Here is a 21136-nt window from a genome sequence, read left to right as displayed (position 1 = left end):
ACTGTTTAGTCAGTCATGAATAAATATTATCAAGTTTTACTTTTATGGGTACACGTGTTCTGTTTCTTGTTCGTTCTAAGTTTTTCATTTAGTAATATATATATATATATATATATATAGAGAGAGAGAGAGAGGGGACATAATAACATGAAATTTAACAAGTACGACATGATAGGAAGACTACGAAAGACCTTGCAATGAATATAATATTAGATATAGTTTTTCAACGTATAAACGAAGTTTGATGTATAAAAATATAAAATATAAATTCATATCTCATCCAAATTAGGAGAACACAAATTTATAACGGGGCGAACAAGGACACCGTAATATTCATTGGAGAAGCAGACATAATACGAGTATCTAAGAGAATTTGAACTTCAAATAAGTTCCCAAAATAGCAGTATCATTAAAGTGACATATGTAGACAAAGTATCAGCATCAAAGGCCAACTTATTTGCACCGTGACACACTTGATAAAAGAACAGCATAACGGTCCTGCAATTCTTATTTAATCGCTTACGGTAAATGGCGATCTATAATTTAACATAAACTCCGTATTATAAATAGGTCCCAAAGATCTGCTTATTGTATATCTCCAGATAACTCAAATTTCCCAGCAGTTTTCTTCCGAAATTGCCGCAAAATGATGGTTTCCAATTGCTCTACGCTTTTGATTATTGTTGCTGTTGTTGTTTGTTTGAAAGATGAATGGCTTGTTTGTGGTGCGGATCCTACAGATGGGTTCAGTGAAGTGCCATTAACAGATGATACTTTCGATTTGCAGAAACCTTTTAACACACCACTGTCCCATCGTTACAATGACTCCGATGGTATTCATAGCTTCTGGGTCTACACTAACGATAAGCCCTTCAAACCTGGCAGCTCAACTAGGCCTCGCACTGAAGTTCGCATTAAGGTAACATCACATGGTCATCAACAATTAGTGAACAGCTATAATACATACTAAACACCAAAGTGCATTAATCTTAACTGAATTGTGGTACTTGGTAACCTGTTTTAGGGACATGACTATTCGTCCGGAATTTGGCAATTCGAAGTGTCATAACCATTTTTGAATTTTTTTATATTTAAAAAATAATAATTATGACTTTATTAAGAAATTGAGATTTTTGAATTAATTATTACGAATTGGAGTCGCCATCGACCTTTGGGTTAGGTAGGTCTAATACCTAAAAATGTCATTTAAAACAATTTAGAAAAAAATCATTTAAAAGACAAAAGTTTGTATGCGTTTACCAAAAAAATATTTTTAAGGATTCGAGAATCGATTACGCATGTGGAAGGATAAGCACACCTATAACGCCCAAAATTGGTACTTAGTCGCTTACACATTGTTGTAAATGGTAGACATCATGAATTCATATCAATATTTAAAGTATCATCATTTTATTGAACATTAAATAATTTGTTTTGAATTAACTATTAGGAAAAATTCTTTCACTTGAAAAAGAAAATCTCGAGATTTGCAGTCCTCCATCGGGAAAGGTATCCCCTCTATTTCTTATCTGTAAAAGAATGTTCTCTCATCGAATTGTTTAAAAATATCAAATTGAATAAGAAATTAATATCAGAACTTGCATGAAATAATCCGTTACTTTTTTTTATTAAAAAAACATATATTGTCAATACTTAAATTAAATAAAAAGGGCTAATTAAAATATTACTATCATTTTAATAGGTAAATAAAAAAAAGCTCGATTTATTTCAAGTTCACACTTCATTTGAATGTCGTATTGAATCACACTACCTCTATAAGGTGGTGATTTCCACTCGCATTCTATGAATAAGTGTTCTTGAAAATATTCGAATATTATATTAAAATATATTTATTAACAAGTAAAGGAGTATAAAATAATGATAAAAAAATAAATATGAATTGAAAAATATGTAAATAATATATGCATACTCATAATAAAATATGTAAAGAATAAAAATATATCTAGTGCAAATATGGATAATGACATTTATTTAATTTACATACGTGTGTGTTTATATATATATACTTATTAGGTACATAAAAAGGCTACATAAAAATATTTAATAATGTAACATGGTGAAATACATGTGTGTAATACAGTATATAAAATACATTTATTCCATATAAACTATATAAAATCATAATATACATATAATGTTATGCACATGTACGAATATATATATATATATATATAAAGGACGGAAATAAAAAAAAAGAGTCATTGCAGATCAGAAAACAACCAAAGGAAACTAAGCATTCTTGGTAATTTAAAGGACCAAAATGATATTAACAGTATCTCGAAAGACCAAATAGCAATACCAACAATAATCAGGGTACAAATTAAAGATATTAATTAATAAAGGTACTAGAAATAGAAATAAACCATAAATAATATTCGTGACTAAAATAAGATAAACCAGAAATTTGGAAGGATAAACAATAATTCTACCTAAAGGCATCAATACAAAGCAGTGACCAAAATAAAACATTCGTAAACATTATGGCTAGGATCAAATATCAACGAAAATATCATAACACATAGGATTTGTGACTTAAATATAAATGTATAATAATTAATGCTTGAAACAAAATATAATAAAATTTCATTCAATGACCAATCAGTGTGTAACACCATCAACCCGTATCCGACCCGGATCCGATTCCAAAGTGTCACATTGACTTTTCAAACATTTTTCTTTACAAAATGACTAAAAGTTAATTTCACAATTCAAGAAAATGATTACTTTTCATTTATTTAAAATCAATTGGTTTTACAAAACATATCAGAGCATATTCAACTCAACTTTATTAGTGCATGCCAACTATATTTAAAATAACAAAATACATATTAATCATTTCTTTTCTAATCTGAACTTCGTAAAGGATATGCTGACCTGTCTTGCTCCTCTTCGCTTCTCTTCTCGCTTTCCGGAACCTACGTGTGAAACACTCACACGCTATGTCGATGACTTAGTGAGGCATATACTACTTATGATCATACTTCAGATATTTAACTATGCATAAATATTTCACATTACAATTTCTAACATAATACCAACATCGTATAATAATTCATATTACAACCATATACATGCACATATATTAACACTGTCTTAATCACATCATTGTCATTATCATTATCGTTAACCCCTTTAAATCATATAATCTTGAATTTAACCTTTGGTAACACTTCACACCACACATATCATAAACAAAGAACATAGTATCATACAAGGTTCCTTTATTTTATCTCTTTTATTAGCCTATGTACACATGTGAGAACTAAAGATATGCGAGTACATAGAGGTTGTGCACACATATGTTGTCACCACAGCTCGTATAAGAATCCACTAAGTGGCATGTGAAAACTATGTCCCGAAGGACCTATCCATATGTCCCGAAGGACATAGGTAACTTGTTCATATGTCCCGAATGACATAAGTAACCCTCGACTCTTGGCATGCCAACTATACCTCTAGCTCTCATATCACATAACATGGGCACTATCATTATGTTGCATATATTCATTTATTCATATCATTTCTCTTATAACAACATATTCATTCTCTTCTGTCATATACCACATGTATGTGTAAACATCTATCTCATATCATATCACATATATTATTTACGTGTATACACATGAATCAAATAACATGTATCCAATCATATAAACATATATAACTCATGTAATCACATTACTTATCTTCATATATCTCATTATTATATGTCACATATCACGTATACTTATACTCACAGGGTTCAATATCATTGAACTTAGTTCACTTTTTCATGTTATCACACATGCATATAATCTTATATGAATCCTATAGGTAGATGCTACTTGTCTTTATCTCATTTTCCCTTTATACCAGTTTACATGGTTTATTATACTAACCTATACAATGACATATAACCCTTATCACTTATCTCACATTATTTAAATACTAGTTTACTTTATCTATTTAATTCAGTTCCACATAAATCCTATAACCTTCTCATATGGCTTTATAGTTCTTCATTTTTATAACTCCTATATCATAGTTTCCTTTAAGTATATAAAACTTTCCTATAATACTTATCTTATAGGTTCATATCATCATTATGTTCATGTCCCCTAATTTATATACTATTTTCATAGAGTCTCATACTTTATTATCTTATGGTTTATATTTTTATTCTCTTAAATCTTCTCATAGCCACATATCTTCATGATTCATCACTTATACGTAGCTTACATTACATTCTTATGTATCACATTATCTTGTCACATGGCTTGCCTCTTATAAGCATATAATTACATAACTTATTTTATGTTCTCTTATTATCACATAATAGTATTTTACATAAATCATGTAGCATATACAAAAATATTAACATATATAGTCATGCATACATACAAATCATGTAATACATATAATCACATATAGCGCATATATTCATATCAAACACATGCTCATGTTCATGACTTCATGCATACTACTCTAGGAAATAGACTCATCGCAAGTCCTGTTTCCATTAAAAATTATATGTAACTAGTATGCACTCACCTGGCCTCACTAGTCAATACGGATCCCTTATCTCTTCTCGATGATTATTACTTGTTAACTTGTCTGGACTTTATTCTCGTTCGATATCTACACAATCATACATATTATATACACATCGGGATTCTAAACATCATAATTCGATCCTTAATTTCTTAAACCAAAAGAAAGACTTAATTCAATTTTCTACTTGGAGTAGTATCGGTACCCCCATAGGGTATCGATACTCCCTAGTTGTGGTATCGATACCAAGCATGGGTATCGATACCCATTTTGCATTCAAAGTTCTCATTTCCAAAAATAGTATCGATACTGTCTTTCGAGGTATTGATACCCCTTAAATGCCTTTATCAAATTCAGAATTATGGTATTGATACTCATTCATATGGTATCGATACCCATATACCTAATATCACTATTTTACTCTTGAAGTATCGGTACTAGATGAAGCAGTACAGAAACCTCATACCCAAAATTCATCTTTTTAGCTCGTAATTTCACCCAAACTTACTAAATTCTTATACCATAACCTCCTTTTAGTCCTTTAAGCTTAACTACACTTATCCAAATCATCTTATATCCATATAACCCATCATCATCTAACTCAACTTAATTCTTGAGACCAAGAATCTTACTAAATTTCAAACATGTTTGTAATTCATTTCTATTATTTCTATCTTCTTAATTATACCTTTGACAAGTCAAATATGACTTATAAATCCATTTAATCATTCTTTTTCAATAATTCACTTAAAAACTCCTTTTACTAAATCTCTCATAACTTATTCATCTTTGAGTTTTAAGCAACCTAAAACTTTCCTTAAGGCTTCTTATCACTCTAAGAATCAAAAGAAACCTTAAAATAAAAAAAAGCAATCAAATTGAATCTAACTCACCTTACCAAAGCCACATGAGGAATAAGAAAACAAGCCTCGAGAGTTTTCTTTCCTTTCTCCTCCTTTTCTACATGGTTCATTCTCTTATAAAGGGGAAAATAAAAAAATTTCTTGACAAATGACCATTTTACCCTTTACTTCATTTAATAATTACTAACAATCCATCACAAAATATTTCCAAATAATTCCCTGAACTTTTCAATCTTTTGAAACCATACCTCATAGTTTCAAAACTTCAATTTTGATCACTAGCCTTGATTTTGGGATGTTACACAGTGAGATTACAAAATACAAGGACTAGACATGCCTTTATCCCCTAAACCAGGCGCTCGGTCTCCCACTATTCAAAACGGCGCTATATGGATGCTAATATATAACCCATTTTAAGGGTTTTTTAAAACCCTGTTTCATTTTATATCACTCTCAACCGCCTCCTAGAATAACAAAAGGGAGAGAGTTCTTCCACAAGCCACTCTTGTCACAGTGAAAAAGAAATGCCCCACCCCACGAGCCACCGTAAATCGGTGGCGATGAGGAGGGGAACCAACCTTAAACACTATTCCTCCCTTTGTAATGCTAAAAACACTTAAAAAATAAAACCTTTAAACCCTTTTCCACTCAAATCTAAGAACGTGATTAAAAACATTTTACATTTGATGTCTTCGGTGAAGCAAATATGAGGTTTTAGCCAAAAAGAGTAGTTTTTCCCTTTTGTCCCTTCTTTTTTTTTGTTCAAACTCTCCCTTTTTGGTTCAAAATTTATTTTTGTTTGAATTCCCCTCTTGGTTTTGATTGTTTCATGCTGATTTATTGCTATTTTTTCGGGTAGAAATCCTGACATCTATTTGGTAGGGGGAATGATTTTCCCGGATTTATCAGGATTTATGTGAAATTTTTAATGGGTTTTTCGAATTTATTTTTTACTGATAGTGGTGTATCTTGTATAATGTTTGGTCGGATTTGCTGACAACGATAGCTCGGGACATCATCGCCGACGGATTACGAGGTGGGGAAATCGAAGGGTTGGCGCGTGCATCACTCGCGCACCATTGGACGGTCGGTCCTTGCTGGTGGCAGCGACATCAGTTTACATATTAAGGTAAAACCCTAATTTTGGGTGTATCTGGGCCATTGATCTTCATCTTAATCTGACAATGGAGATTGGGTGGCTTCAATAGAATATGATGAAACCTTAATCTGTTAGGTTTTCATCCTTTGGCATGCTGGCAATTCTTGTAATGATGGTCTGGGCTTGGGGTGTATATGTAAAATGTATAAGAATATTATATGTTAGTGTATTTTATATTTTATTATTGATTTATTTTATATATATTTAATATTTAATAATTAGACTTTAACCAAAACTTAATATATTATATATAAACCTTTAAATGTATAAATCATTAATAGGCAATAAATTGACAATTAGAAATAAGCTAAAACTAATATTTTATTTATAATAATAATAACAATAGTAATAAATAATAGTAGTAATGATAATTAATAATATACAAGACTTATGAAGATTGACTTTGGACAAAATTAGGTGTCTACAGCTGCCACTCTTTGTTCATGTCATATGACGAGAATGGGACAAAGAACAAAGACACTAATTTTGTCATGCCATGGAATTTAGTTCGTATTTGGAAATTGAATTCGTCTGAGGATGACATTGTTCCTTCGCACTGAGGACGTCTTGGTCATATCCTAATAATTCCTTTTCTTGGGAAATCTGAAAATGACACCATTCCTTCACGTTGAGGACGTCTGGTCGAATTTTGACGGATCAATTCAACATGGTTCATTCGTGATGAGGACGACTAATCATTTCTTAAAATGAGAATCTGAAGTTGATTTTAATTTTACAACACTAATAGCAACTTAATTCAACCTTATTTCATTGATTTCATCTCCCCTTCATCCACCATAAAAAATCATTTCACTCTTTATGCATGAAATCATGCAAATATTATACCAAAAGAAAGAGAATTTAGTGGAGAACATTTTCCCATTTCACACTTTAGTCCAAATTATAATTAAAATGGAAAAAAATTGGAAAAAAAGAAAAGAAGAAGCAAACTTACCTTTAGCTATGGAGGTTCATAAGCTTACTGGAGGAGAGGAACATATTTCTTGGAATTTCTAACAAAAAAATCTCTTAATATGACTTTTAAAAGCTAATTAAAATGAATTTTTAGTTTAATTTAGTCTAAAAGTCTAAATTGCCTTTAATGAATCCTTATTTTATCTCCATTCCACTCCTTTATTTATATTTTAATATTCTAGAATAATTATAAAATTATCATTCTCAAATTTCTTTTTAACCTTCAAAATTTTCAAAATTTCATTTTAGTTACTAAATTGCACTATTCAATTTTATTGTGCAATTTTCACCAATCCAATTCAAATTCTACTAACTAAAACTATCAATATATTTTTCTAACGCATAAATACCTTCTTCAAATTTTTGTAGACTTTCGATTCGATCCGACTATCCGAATATCCTTCCGATTTTTTCCTTTAATAAACCTTTATGTAATCTCCATATCAAAAATATGAAACCTACTAAAATAATTGTCTTGGTCTGAACTACTTATTTATAAATCCAAAATATAACTTTTAAAAATTTATATTTTTATTCCCTAAACTTTTATAGCTTTATATTTTAGTCATATGCTTTCAAATTTTTTACATTCTAGTTACTAGACTAAATTTTGTGATATTACAAGAAGAAAATAGAATTACTGCCAAGAAGCTCAACAAATAAGAGGCTAAGGCAAACATAATGGAAGTCAAAGACTTCAAGAAGGGAAAACAACCCAAAAATAGGTCAAAGCAGAGACCTAAATGTGGAATTTCCAAGAAGGAGAAATTACAAAGGAAATGCTTTAACTGTGGAAAGATGGGGCACAAATACTCTGAGTACATGCATTCAAAGAAAGCCAAAGCTCGTGAGGCTAATGTTGTGGAAAAAATAGCTAAGGATGTGGAGGATATAGATATATGTTGTGATCTCTGAAGTCAACCTAGTTGGCTCTAATCCAAGAGAATGGTGTTTCGATACTGGAGCCACATGCCATATTTGTTGTAAAAATGAATCTTTCTCTGAACTGACACTTGCAACAATAGGGAGAAGCTCTACATGGCAATATTGCGACTTCCGAAATTAAGGAGAATGGTAGTGTAGTCTTGAAGATGACTTCTGGAAAATAACTCAAGCTGTAGAATGTGTTGTATGTACTTGACATATAGAAAAATCTTGTTTTTGGAACACTCATAAGTGTTTATGACTTTAGAATGATGTTTGAATCCCAAAAGTTGATTTTGTCCAAAGGGGGAATGTTTGTGGGTAGAGGATATGCATTAAGTGACACGTGGAAACTCAATGTTATCTCTGTAAAAGACAAAAACATGGATAAAGTTTCTTCTTCATTTTATATGCTTGATTCATTTAATTTATGGCATGGTAGGCTTAGACATGTTAATTATGATACTCTATGAAAATTTATTAACTTGGAACACATTCATTTGTTTCATATAAATTATAATCATAAATGTGAAACATGTATTGAGGCAAAATTAACAAGGTCGTATTTTCAAACTGTTGAAAGAAATATCAAACCATTTGATTTAATTCATAGTGACGTTTGTGACTTGAAATTTTTCCAAATTAGAGGAGGGAGTAAATACTTTATTACCTTCATTGACAATAGAACAAAGTATTTCTATGTATATTTACTTAAGAGCAAAGATGAAACCATAGAGAAATTTATACTATATAAGCAGGAAGTCGAAAACCAACTTAATAAAAAGATTAAGATGATAAGAAGTGACCATGGTGGTGAATATGTTGAATCATGTTGTGAATTTTTTTTACAACATAGTATTATTCACGAAGTAACAATAGCATATTCTCCTCAATCAAATAGAGTAGCCGAGCGAAAAAATTGGACTCTAAAAGAAATGATAAATGTCTTGTTAGGTAGTTCTGGATTATCACAGAACATATGGGGAAAAGTTTTCCTTTCAGCTAATTTACCTTTTAAATAAGGTACCCCAAAAGGAAAATGACAAGACACCATACAAATTATGGAAAAGTCAGAAACCTTCCTACAAATATTTGAAAATATGGGGGTATCTTGCCAAGGTAATGGTCTCATTACCAAATCAAATAAAAATAGGTCCTAAAATTATGGATTGTATTTTTATTGGCTATGAAAAACATAGAAATGTGTATCGAGTTTTTGTGTATGAATCAAAGAATACTGAGATTCACAAGAATACGATAATGAAATCAAAAAATGAATCATTATTTGAAAATATTTTCCCTTATAAATATAAAGAGTTTGATCAAAGTTTAAAACGAACTTTAGAGAATAACAATGAAGATAGTTTGGATGATCAACAAGAGGATGAAACTGAAATAGAGCCAAAAAGAAGTAAACGAGCAAGGGTTGAAAAATCATTTGGACCACACTTCCTAACCTTTATGTTGGAGGCTGAACCTCAAACGTATTGTGAAACTATACGATCCTTTGAAGGCACCTTATGGAAGGAAACCATTAAGAGCGAAATATATTCCATCATGCAGAACCATATGTGGAAACTAGTGGATCTTCCTCCGGTAATTAAACCACTAAATTCTAAATGGATTTTCAAATAGAAAATGAAAGCATATGGAACAATTGATAAATACAAGCCCATATTGGTAATAAAAGGATACCGATAAAAGGAGGGTCTAGACTACTTTGATATATACTCTTCTATATCAAGAATAACATCCATAAGAATAATACTAGCGATTATCACTTTGCAAAATCTAAAAGTACATCTAATGGATGTTAAAATAGCTTTATTGAATGGGGATCTTGACGAAGAAATTTACATAAAACAACCTGATGGTCATGTAGTTCTAGGTCAAGAAAGGAAAGTTTGTAGGTTGGTGAAGTCTTTGTATGTACTTAAATGAAAATAAAAATAATGGCATTAGAAGTTCGATAGTGTCATGATGAAAAACGTATTCAAGATAAATGAGTGTGACAAGTGTGTATATGTCAAAACAACAATCATAGGATATATTATTATATGTTTATATGTTGATGACATACTCATTGTTGGAAGTAACAATGAGATGGTAAAACGTACCAAAGACATGTTAAATTCAAGATTTGACATGAAAGATGTGGGATTGGCCGATACAATTCTTGGCATCCAAAATAAAAGGTCATATGAACGCATTACATTAACATAATCACACTATGCAGACAAGATCCTTGAAAATTTTAACAAGGGTGATAATGGTATAGCCATAACTCCACTGGAATCTTGTTCACATTTGTCTAAAAATCCATGTTAAAGTGTTCACCATATGGAATATGTAAGGGTCATAGGCAGCCTAATGTATCTCATGAGTTGTATGAGACCAGACATTGCTTTTATTGTGAGTAGTTTAAGCAAATTCACGAGCAATCCAAGTGAAAATCACTGGAAAGTGATAACAAGGATATTGAGATATCTTCGGTATACTCGTTATTACAGTTTGCATTATTCCAGAGATCATGTTGTCATAGAAGGATACTCTGATGCCAGTTGAATATTTGATATTCAATATACCAAAGGTACAAGTGGATACATATTCACTTTAGGAGAAGAAGTTGTGTCTTGAAAATCCTCAAGACAAATAATAATAATAACTAGATCCACAATGGAATCTGAGTTTGTAGTTCTAGACAAATCTGGAGAAGAAGTAGAATGGCTTTGGAACTTTCTTGAGGATATTCCATAATGGCAAAAATTTGTGCCCACAGTATGTATATACTATAACAACCAAGCAACAATCTCTAGAGCACAGAATTTCATGTATAATGGTAAATCGAGACATATGCATTGTTGACATAATACCATTAGACAACTAATCTCAAATGGAGTTATCTCTATTGATTTTGTAAGATCAAAGGATAACATCGTGGATTCGCTAACTAAAGGGTTAAATTGAGATCAAGTTGAGAAAACAGCTAAAGGAATGAGACTAAAGCCCATGAAAGTTAAATGTGTTATGTGAAGGAAAACTCTACCTTGTTGATTGGAGAACCCAAGATCTAGGTTGAAAGGGACAACTTAATTGCATAACCCGTGTATGGTCACTCTAGGGTTTCTTATCTCAAGTTTATTCATATGATATAAACAATGATCAAAGTAGTATAGGGTAAGCTAGGCTTTTAATGACCATTGTGTGCTGCGGTAAATTAGTTGACCCTATTCCCATATATAATGGGGTGAGGAGGAGGTAAGGTAGTAGGCTGCCCCCAAATCCAGGTTGAGAGCAGCTTCCGTGGAAGACCTCCAGCAATCAGAATTATGAATTGCCCACCATGGGACTCGATCTCACGACCACAAGGTTAAGAGCCTTGCGCTCTACCAACTGAGCTGGATGGGCAATTCATCTACTTCGACGGCTTATAGAGAAATATAGGGAAAAAATAGAGATCTTCACATGGCGTTCATTGACATTGAGAAGGCGTATGATAGCGTTCCCCGCGATATGATATAGAAGACCTTGGAAATGAGATAGATCCCAACTGCGTATATCTGGGCGATTTGTGATATGTACTGTAGATCTACTACATACGTCAGGACTACAATTGGCGACACCAAGGCATTCCCGGTGGAAATCAGATTACACCAGGGGTGGGGTCGGCTCTTAGCCCTTACATCTTCTCCTTGATTATGGACGACATCTATTTGTGCGACACCAGATGGTGTTCCATGTTCGCTGACAACGTTGTCTTAGTTGCTGAAACAAAAACTGAGCTGAATAGTAGACTGACTACCTGGAAGACCGCTTTGGAAGAAAAAGGTCTAATGATCAATATTGAAATGACAGGGTATTTATGTTCAAACTTCAGTGGGAACCAAAACGATGAAGATGTAGAAATATGCATAGAAGGACACGTTATCCCCTCAAATGATTGTTTCAGGTACCTAGGGTCTATAATCCATAAAGATGGGGGTGTAGATGATGACGTTACACATCGTATAAAGGCGAGTTGGATAAAGTGAAGGGTTGTTACTGGATTTTTGTGTGACAAGAAGATGCCTCTAAAACTTAAGGGAAAATTTTATAGAATGGCAATAAGACCAGCGCTGCTGTATGGATCAGAATGTTGGGCAATCAAGAAGGATCACGTAAGGAGGATGGAGGCCACAGAAATGAGAATGCTTCGATGGGCATGTGGTAGGACTCTGTGGGACATGACACCAAACTCTGTAATTAGGATGTCTTTGGAGGTGGTGCTTGTATCCGAAAAATTAAAAGAGGGAAGACTACGGTGGTTTGGGGATGTACTTAGGCGAAAATCGTCATATGCGGTCAGGAGGGTAGAGTCGATCACAGCCGATGGTGCCAGAAGGAGAGGACGACCAAGGAGGAAGTGGGAAGACTGCTTGAGATCTGATTTGAAGGATTTAGCCCTTACCGAGGACATGACCTCTGATAGAAAAGTATGGAGACTTAAGACCAGAGTAGCCGAGTAGTGCGGGTCATAACCATAGGGTGTAACATCTATGTCTTCTTTTTAATGCCTTTGTAGTAATTTCCATGACTTCTACTTTTTTATACGTTTCTGTCATCGAAATTTATGAAGGCTTAGAACTAGGGTAGCGGAGTAGTGTTGCCTTATTTTAGGTTTTAAACCATTTGGAATTATTCCTTCTCATAGCTTGTTATCGTTCTTGTGTATCCTTCTCTTCATGTTTCCTATTTTAAAATTTAGTCGGGTCTCACGTTTCTGTCTATATGCAGAGATTTTTACGCAGAGATTTATTTGCAGGGATTAATTCCCATTGAAGACGCGCATATGAAGACTGCATATGAAGACTGTTCAACTATGTATTTATTTATTTATATATACATGCATTGCTTTTTATCTTTATTTTTAATTTTCTGACTGCCAGATGTCTTCCACGGAAGGTGGTCTCAACCTGACGTTGGGGGCATCCTACTACCCTACCTTCCCCTTACCCTATTATATATGGGAATAAGGTTTTGTTGTTGTTGTTGTGTGCTGCGATAAATTGAGAAACATAAGTCACCTATGTGAGAGTTAAGTAGGGTCGCTTCAAGGAGACTATTGGGACATAGTTCTCTCAAACTCTTGTAGAACCAGGCAATGTCCATGGCTTTAAGGATATACTCATGATACTAAATCTTGTCAGATGGGTAGTTATGTGAAGTATGTCATCGTTTACACAAACAGCAGAACGGATCAAGGACATCATGTCTACTGTTTAACTAGTAAAGTAAATATACCGACACAATAGAAGGTTCAAAGGAGGACACTTACCTATCATATGCAACTATATATCATAGAGGCTATCACCACACCGTGTCAAAATGTTTTTGATTAAATCATCAATTTCATTCATGTGGGGGATTGTTGGAAAAAAGTGTGAATTACATTGATGGATGTAATAGTTATATTAAATTTAAAGTCCTTTTAGATATTGTAAATTAAAAGATATGGTTTAATTTAAATATTAGTAGGATAATTACTCTTTTAATATGTCAATTTAAAATTGTATGTGTTACATTTTTAACTTTGAATATTAAAAGATAATTATATACTTTTATGTATTTCAAATTAAAAATAATATCTGTTTAATTTGAATAATAAAAAGAGTGTATATTTGTTTTATATTTTAAATTTAAAAGATATTATTGTATGTTTAATTTAGATATTAAAAGATATTTAGTTGGATTAAAACTCTCTCCAAATTCCCCTATAAATACTGAGCAAATCTCTCAGTTTTTTCACAACTCAAAATTCACGAAGCTTTCTTCTCTTGAAAATATTTTCTCCTTCTCAAGAAAATATTCAGTTTCCCTTAATTTTTCCGGTGACAGTCGAAGGCAAGGAAAGTTTGTGATCTCTATTGTTGTTCTACCGTAACTGATCATCTAGTTGTTGTATCCTGGGAGACAAGACAACTAAAGGATCTCGAGCACCAAGGAGTTGTCGAAAATCTGTTTTAACGAAACTGTGTAGCGACAGTCCTCAACTGATTCCAATCTCAATATCAAATATAAAGAGTATTTTATTTTCTTTATTTCTCTTTTATTTTTTTAAAGAATTTGATTATTTCTTCTACTTTTCTCATGTTCCAATTTAGTGTCAGATTGTTACTCTCATATAACAGTTTCTGGGTCTACACTAGCGATAAGCCCTTCAAACCTGGCAGCTCAACTGGGCCTCGCACTGAAATTCGCATTAAGGTAACACCACTTGCTCATCAACAAATAATGAATAGCTCTAATACAAACTAAAGACCAAAATGCATCAATCTTAACTGAATTGGGGTGAATGTTAATCTGTTTTAGGGACATGACTATTCGTTCGGAATTTGGCAATTTGAAGGATATGCTTTTGTCCCGAAATGGACCTCTAGGTGACTAGAATGCAAATCCACGGTGCCGCTCAAGCAGCGACGACATTTCGACTGAACACTTACGATGGCAACATGCGGTACTACAACTTGGTGGCCACTGATCTGTACAATAAGTGGTTTAGAATGAATGGGATCCACGATGTCAGCAAAGGGAAGATCACAGTTTACGTTGATGGAGAAGAGAAGTTAGTGGTGAAGGATCAAGGGCCTAGAGAATTTTTTTTCTCGGCAAAAGTTATTTTATTTATATTGAGAATCAAAGTCCTATTTCCGAGACTAGTTAAAAACGTCACTAAACTAAATGGAGAAAAAAAAATTCTATATAAATAGATCAATACAATTAAAGATATATGTCATGAAGATACTTCTCAAACATGGAAATCCTCTCGTGGGGCAGCCTTAATAAACTACGTCCAAGAAATTTCCACCAATTATTGTCTTAAACGTGGATCAGTCTATTAACTTAATATTATTAACAAATTTCTGCGGTTAACCTTATTGATAATTTTTTAAAAGAATCTCAATTAGCATTATTTCGTGCACTTTTTCTGCTTTGTTCTTCCTCTATGAAAAAAATAGATATCCCATAAACCCAGTCACTTTCTTCACGTATGCCTCCGACTCTTCCATTGAAACTTCATATTTGAGAAACAAAACCTTGTCCGACTTCTCCTGACTTTCTATCCAGAATTTCAAAGCCTGATCCATATAAGGTCCATAAAAGACTCGCCTTCACAAAAAGAAATCGAAAGCTTCTAGGTGAATGAAATCATCTTTGTTGGGAGCTTGTTTGGCTAGAAAATGATAGAGCGAAACGAAAGCATCCTTAATTTGGCTCCCTGCGAATGTAAACAACTTTGCAATCAGGTTTTAGGATGTATTTTGGGAAGGCATGGTGGCTTGCTGAGCTTCCTTAATGGGTTCAAGTGAAGATGACAAAGGTATGAGCCTTGAGCCAAGTGGTGCCACTTTTGGGGGCACTGTACACGCAGGTATAGGTTGGTTCAGTTTAAAGCATTCAAGGGATAAGGTTATGTCTTCTATGAAGTTAGAGCTGCACCAAAAGCAAAGGATGATGATGATACAGTGGCACAATCACGGTTGTAGATCTGATGTTTTAATTGATGAAGGGTTTTCTTTTCGTTGTAGATTCGATGTTGACTCTCTCATGGAGTTTTTAGATGTAAAGATTTTTTTTCTTTAAAAAATATATCAATAAAGTTAACGGTAGAAATCTATTAATAATATGCTAATGGACTGATCCACGTGTAAGACTATTACTGTTATATAATGTTAGTGTAATATATTATTTTTCTCGGTATCATGTGAAAGACATTAAGCTCTACATTTGTTTTTGTATAAACTTTTACTAATCAACCTTCCATTCACCAATAATATATACATGTATTCACTATAAACACGTATAAATTCAAATAATATAACAAAAATGAAAAGGAGTTTTTTTTTCTTTCTATTTACAAACATATGTGGTCACACATGTCGATATAATTTATGCACTATTTCTTTGTAATTATCTCGTCCGGTGTCGTTTTTAGACCAGAAAAGATGTTGTCATTTCCTTGATTACCAATGCTCTTGCTCGATTGATCGTCACAAGGCACAAATAAACATGTTCTTCAAGCTCCTGCACCTGTTTCCAGAATCCAGAATTGCACTTGTTTAACTCCTCGACAATTTGCAGACAAAATCGATGATCTTCCCTTTGTCTCTCCAAACAAATCCGTATGATTTCCTTCTTGTGTTCAACTTCATCATTCATCCTCGAAACCATCCGACTCATCGTATCGAAATCCCGGTTCAAAATGTAAGTCCCCTTCGCTGCAACATCGAGCTGATCCCCGACTTTCCTGAGAAACCCAAATTTCAAACACGGGAATTTCTTGAAAACCATCGTCTTCTTCTTCTTTAAAAGCTTTACCGGTACGAAGCTCAGAATCGCAGGTGTCATTAACAATGGTGCAAGAGTATGCACTGATATAGCTATAGCTATTACCACAACCACTCCACAAGCCGCCGTTAAACAAATCCCGGACGCTTTATGAACGAACTTGATCATCTTTATCTTCCTCGAAACCTTCCTTTTCTTCGATTTAAGATGGTGAAATATCGAGGAGTATTTCTCGTTAATCATCTTGAAATCATGTTTGTCAGGGTTGGAAAACGGGTTTTTCAGGGCTACGAATGAGTTCAACTCGGAAAGAATCTGTCCGAATTTCTCGGGAGAATGATAATACTCATCCAACGAATCGAGTGCTCGTTGGATGAACTGATAATTACGTTGGATTTGATTGATTTTTGCGAGGAGATGGCCGCAGATCCTCGATGCTTCGGCACTAACGTTGAAATAATCGAAGATTAGGGTTTTGAGTTCGGGTGATTCGTCAAGGATTGCGGATTCTAAGATGGAAGATACGGTGTCTTGGCAGGGTTCCAAGAGCTGAAAGAACTTGTATGGAGAAGATGGTTCATTGGCTAATACTTGAGCTTTTGAGGAAAATTCCAAGTATGATTTGGTTCTTAATGTACTAAGGTATTCATCATTTACATTCAAGCTTTTTCGAGCATCTCTCAGCTCTTTCTCACCTGAAAAAAAATATCAAATTTAATAGATTATATATTGAAGATAAGTGGTGTGGGGGGAGGAATACTTACATAGAAATGAAATAATTTTATAATTTTTGGACTTTATAATTAGTTTAGTTATTAATTTTTTCTTCCATGTGCACGCCTGAGGGATAAAATATTTTCGCAAAATATAGGAAATTTAATCAATATTTAATGAATTGGTTCATTTGATTTGTTAAATAAGCGATCAAGGTTGTTATGTGGCTTTCATTTGTCAAAAGGTTATATGCTTTTCCCATTTTTTGGTTTGGATTAAAGTTTTGCCTTTGATTCAAATTTGATGAATTTTAGCTTAATTTGACTTAATTATATATTATTAGATTTTTTGAAGTTTGAGCTCGAGACGTGTTTCTTTAAGGATAAGGTCAAATTTAAATTTATGGTAAAATATATTCAATCTGATAAGATTTAATAATAGTATAATATATCTTTATATATATATAATTAATTGCTATACTACCTCTTTATCTATATATATTTTCAATTAAATCCCTATTTCACCTAATAGAAATTATATATATATGCCGAGTAGGGTACAAACTTTTACCTTAAAAATAAAGTCATGATTTAGATTAAGTAGAGTTTTTCTAAACTCAGATCGGACCAGACGACAACTGAAGGGGTATTATACTTAGGTCAAATTCATGTGAACTAAAAACTTGATTCGACCCAACCCGTGATTATCCCTAATTGTGATAAATAAATTCCTTTAAAAAAATTGGGGTGATTATAAAATGATATTTGTTCAAACACTCTCAATTATATGACAGTGAACGCTCATACCTCTGTATTCGCGATGCTTAGGATCTCTAGACATTTATAATGTCTTTCTCTATTTCCACGACTACATAGTTGGATGCATTCCAATAACTTCTATTTAAACTATTTTGTTACTAGTTTGAATTCATTTTAGAAACCTTTTCTCATCTAATTTCAAGTTAAAACAAAAACACAAATAAAGTCTGAACTTAAAGTTCAGTCAATTCATAATAGATAACATTCAACAAATCTAATATTCAAATTCTAACGTCAACGGTCTATTCTTGATCTGCGAATTCGTTAACAAAAAAGTAAACATATAAAAAAAATGACAGAGTTGTATTACATTAGGAAGCATACCTCTTTTAACCTTAAAAGCTCTAAACTTTGCCCACATATTGATTTCGAAGCTGGATTTGGAAGATCGAAACTCGAGCTAAGGAAAATAAATCAAAGATGGCTAGCTTCCAATTCCAAGGAGAAATCTATTTGTACTGATTACAAGTTTGAGAAATCCGGGCAATACTAATCCTTACAAACAACCTTGCAAGCAACAGGGAATTGATAATGAAGGCTTTCCACAATAATGAATGATGCATGAGATACATATATATATATGATGCAACTGCCTAGGTTGCGGTGGGATTTCATATATCTTTGCCTTACATAACGCCTTTAACCCAAAAAATAATAATAATTAAAGATTGTATCTCACTCCATCTTTACATTTTTATGGTATATTTAATATATTTATTTATACAATTTCTATACCTTTATGTTTTTCTGCTTATGCCTTGAATTTTTTTTGTATTATACTGCAATTTTATTTGAAGAATTTTTTTACTTGGGATCATGAGAGCATACGGATAATATATGTCTACATATTTCTAAGCATCATGGTCAAGGGAATTCCTCCTTCCAATAATTTAGGACAACAGCCTAAGAAATAACATGTACAACGATCCCATGTCTTAAATAATGGTGGTTTTGTCAGAGAACTAGGTTATTTTATGACAGCACAAAACCAATAATTAATCAAAACATGTTTACGTGTCGGTGCATTAACCGTTAACCGATATCAGTTCAAATCGTCAATTTATGTCATGTTCATATCATGTATCCAGTTTAAAAATACGCAGAAATTGATGATTTTGAGCAGTCGGTTGGGTAACGTCGAGGCTTCATGGAGGGCCAGGCCAGACGTAGAGAGGTAGGGAAAGTGGGGGCTTTAATCTGCAACACTCTAACAACTCTCCTGTTTTTCGGTTGTCAACCAAAGGATTTTTGGGATAAAAAAGTGCTTTTTATCTCTCTCTCTCTCTCTCTCGGCTATTTATCTTAAAAACGTGGAGACTAGGTACATGCACGCCATTGAAAAAGATGGACGAAATTACATTTCGGGAATATATGAAAGAAGCAAGCCATTAAATTCTCATGCGAGATACTATTTATAGACATGTAAACACTTAACACAAGTTATTTTGGATTCGGTTTTAAATTCCTTTTAATTAAATTATCGTTATAAAATTGAGTTTAAATTTAGATTCGATTGAACAAGTTAAATTTAAATAATTCATGAAAACCTAATTGTTTACCAGCTAAACAAACCTAGTTAAAAGGAGTTCAGCTATTTTGAGTTTTATAAGAAATCAAATAGTCAAAGTAAAACTTGTGCACTGGAGCTCAGCTTCATGGATAAAACTGTTGTTAACTGTCTTTTGGGGGTGACAAGTGGTTATCTTTTATACTAATAACGAGTGTTTGTGATAACATCAGGGCTTAACTTTAAAAAAAAGTTTCACGTCCGAGTTTAACCTAACGTGATTCATCAGCACCTTTAGTTAATATTTTATATTAATATTTATATATTTACAAATTAATGAATTATTGCTTCCTTCTGGCAGAGATCTGGGAATTTTAGAGTGTTGCTTTTGAATTAGATAAGAGACGTGTAAAGCACATAGCTGATATGGATGATTTGCATGAGACAACAGCTTGACCTTTATTGGAAGCAACAAAGATATGCCATAAATTCAAAGGATACCCAGGAAAATGCCATACCAGTCGTTCCATTTTACTCCAAAAACATATCAAAAAGCCACTAATGGATCTCCCTAAAATATTAACCCACAATGGGTTTTGAATGATTATTGAAATAATCTCTTTCATAATATAATTGTTCATATTTTTTTTGAATTCTTAAAAGATAATTATTAAAAAGCCACCAAATGGGTGTCCCTAAAATATTATATTTTATCACTTTTTTTAATTTTCTATATAAGATATTCTAATTTCCAATTAATATATATCTTTTATCAGTTTTCAGCATAAATAATTTACCATGTTCTTCAACATTTGCATTATAGTATTGTCAATATTTAATTTTTCAATTGATATAGATTATAAAATAAATAGAAATAATATATTACAAAATTGAAAACCAAGTATGAAGGGTGGACTCGTGGCCTTGATCGTTAAAACCCAAGTTCAATCTATTTTCAAACGTTTTTTTCTCTCTCAAACCTATTTTTAACCTAATAGTTTTGTTTAAATCATCTTAAATATCAGACAACTTCAAATTTTATCGTACCCGAGATTGGTATAATCGCAAGCCAAGCATAAACTTTTTTACTCATTATTGTGTTCCCTTCCTAAAGAGTCCAACCCTTCCGTTCGACTATAATAATCCTATGAAACACTTGCCTAACCTTCTTCTCCAATGGTCCTAAACCAGCCTTCATTGCACCATAAGCTTGCCCCAATTCCTCCACTCTTTCCCTCACCGCTTTTTCCTTGTCATCGCCGATCAGAAGCGCTCGGTGGCAGTCAGTTCGGTCAACGGC

At 32.8% G+C, this 21136-nt stretch overlaps 1 protein-coding gene and 1 pseudogene across 1 annotated transcript; one reads left to right on the top strand and one right to left on the bottom strand.

The window, feature by feature from the left end:
- The first annotated feature begins 646 nt into the window (after nt 1-646).
- LOC120157629 lies at nt 647-15818 on the top strand (annotated as a pseudogene).
- Nucleotides 15819-16385: 567 nt separating this feature from the next.
- LOC120157628 (UPF0496 protein At1g20180-like) lies at nt 16386-18351 on the bottom strand. Its single transcript, XM_039168709.1, has 2 exons — nt 18318-18351; nt 16386-17492 (listed from the first exon to the last, which is right to left on the bottom strand). Exons 1-2 carry the CDS (start codon nt 18349-18351, stop codon nt 16441-16443), a joined length of 1086 nt encoding a protein of 361 aa, XP_039024640.1. The 3' UTR covers nt 16386-16440.
- Nucleotides 18352-21136: the final 2785 nt, after the last annotated feature.

Source organism: Hibiscus syriacus, unplaced genomic scaffold (assembly GCF_006381635.1).
Source record: "Hibiscus syriacus cultivar Baekdansim isolate YM2019G1 unplaced genomic scaffold, ASM638163v2 tig00111273_pilon, whole genome shotgun sequence".
Classification (NCBI taxonomy): Eukaryota; Viridiplantae; Streptophyta; class Magnoliopsida; order Malvales; family Malvaceae; genus Hibiscus; species Hibiscus syriacus.
The sequence above is the reverse complement of the archived record's forward strand: the minus strand, read 5'-3'. Positions and strand labels throughout refer to the sequence as shown.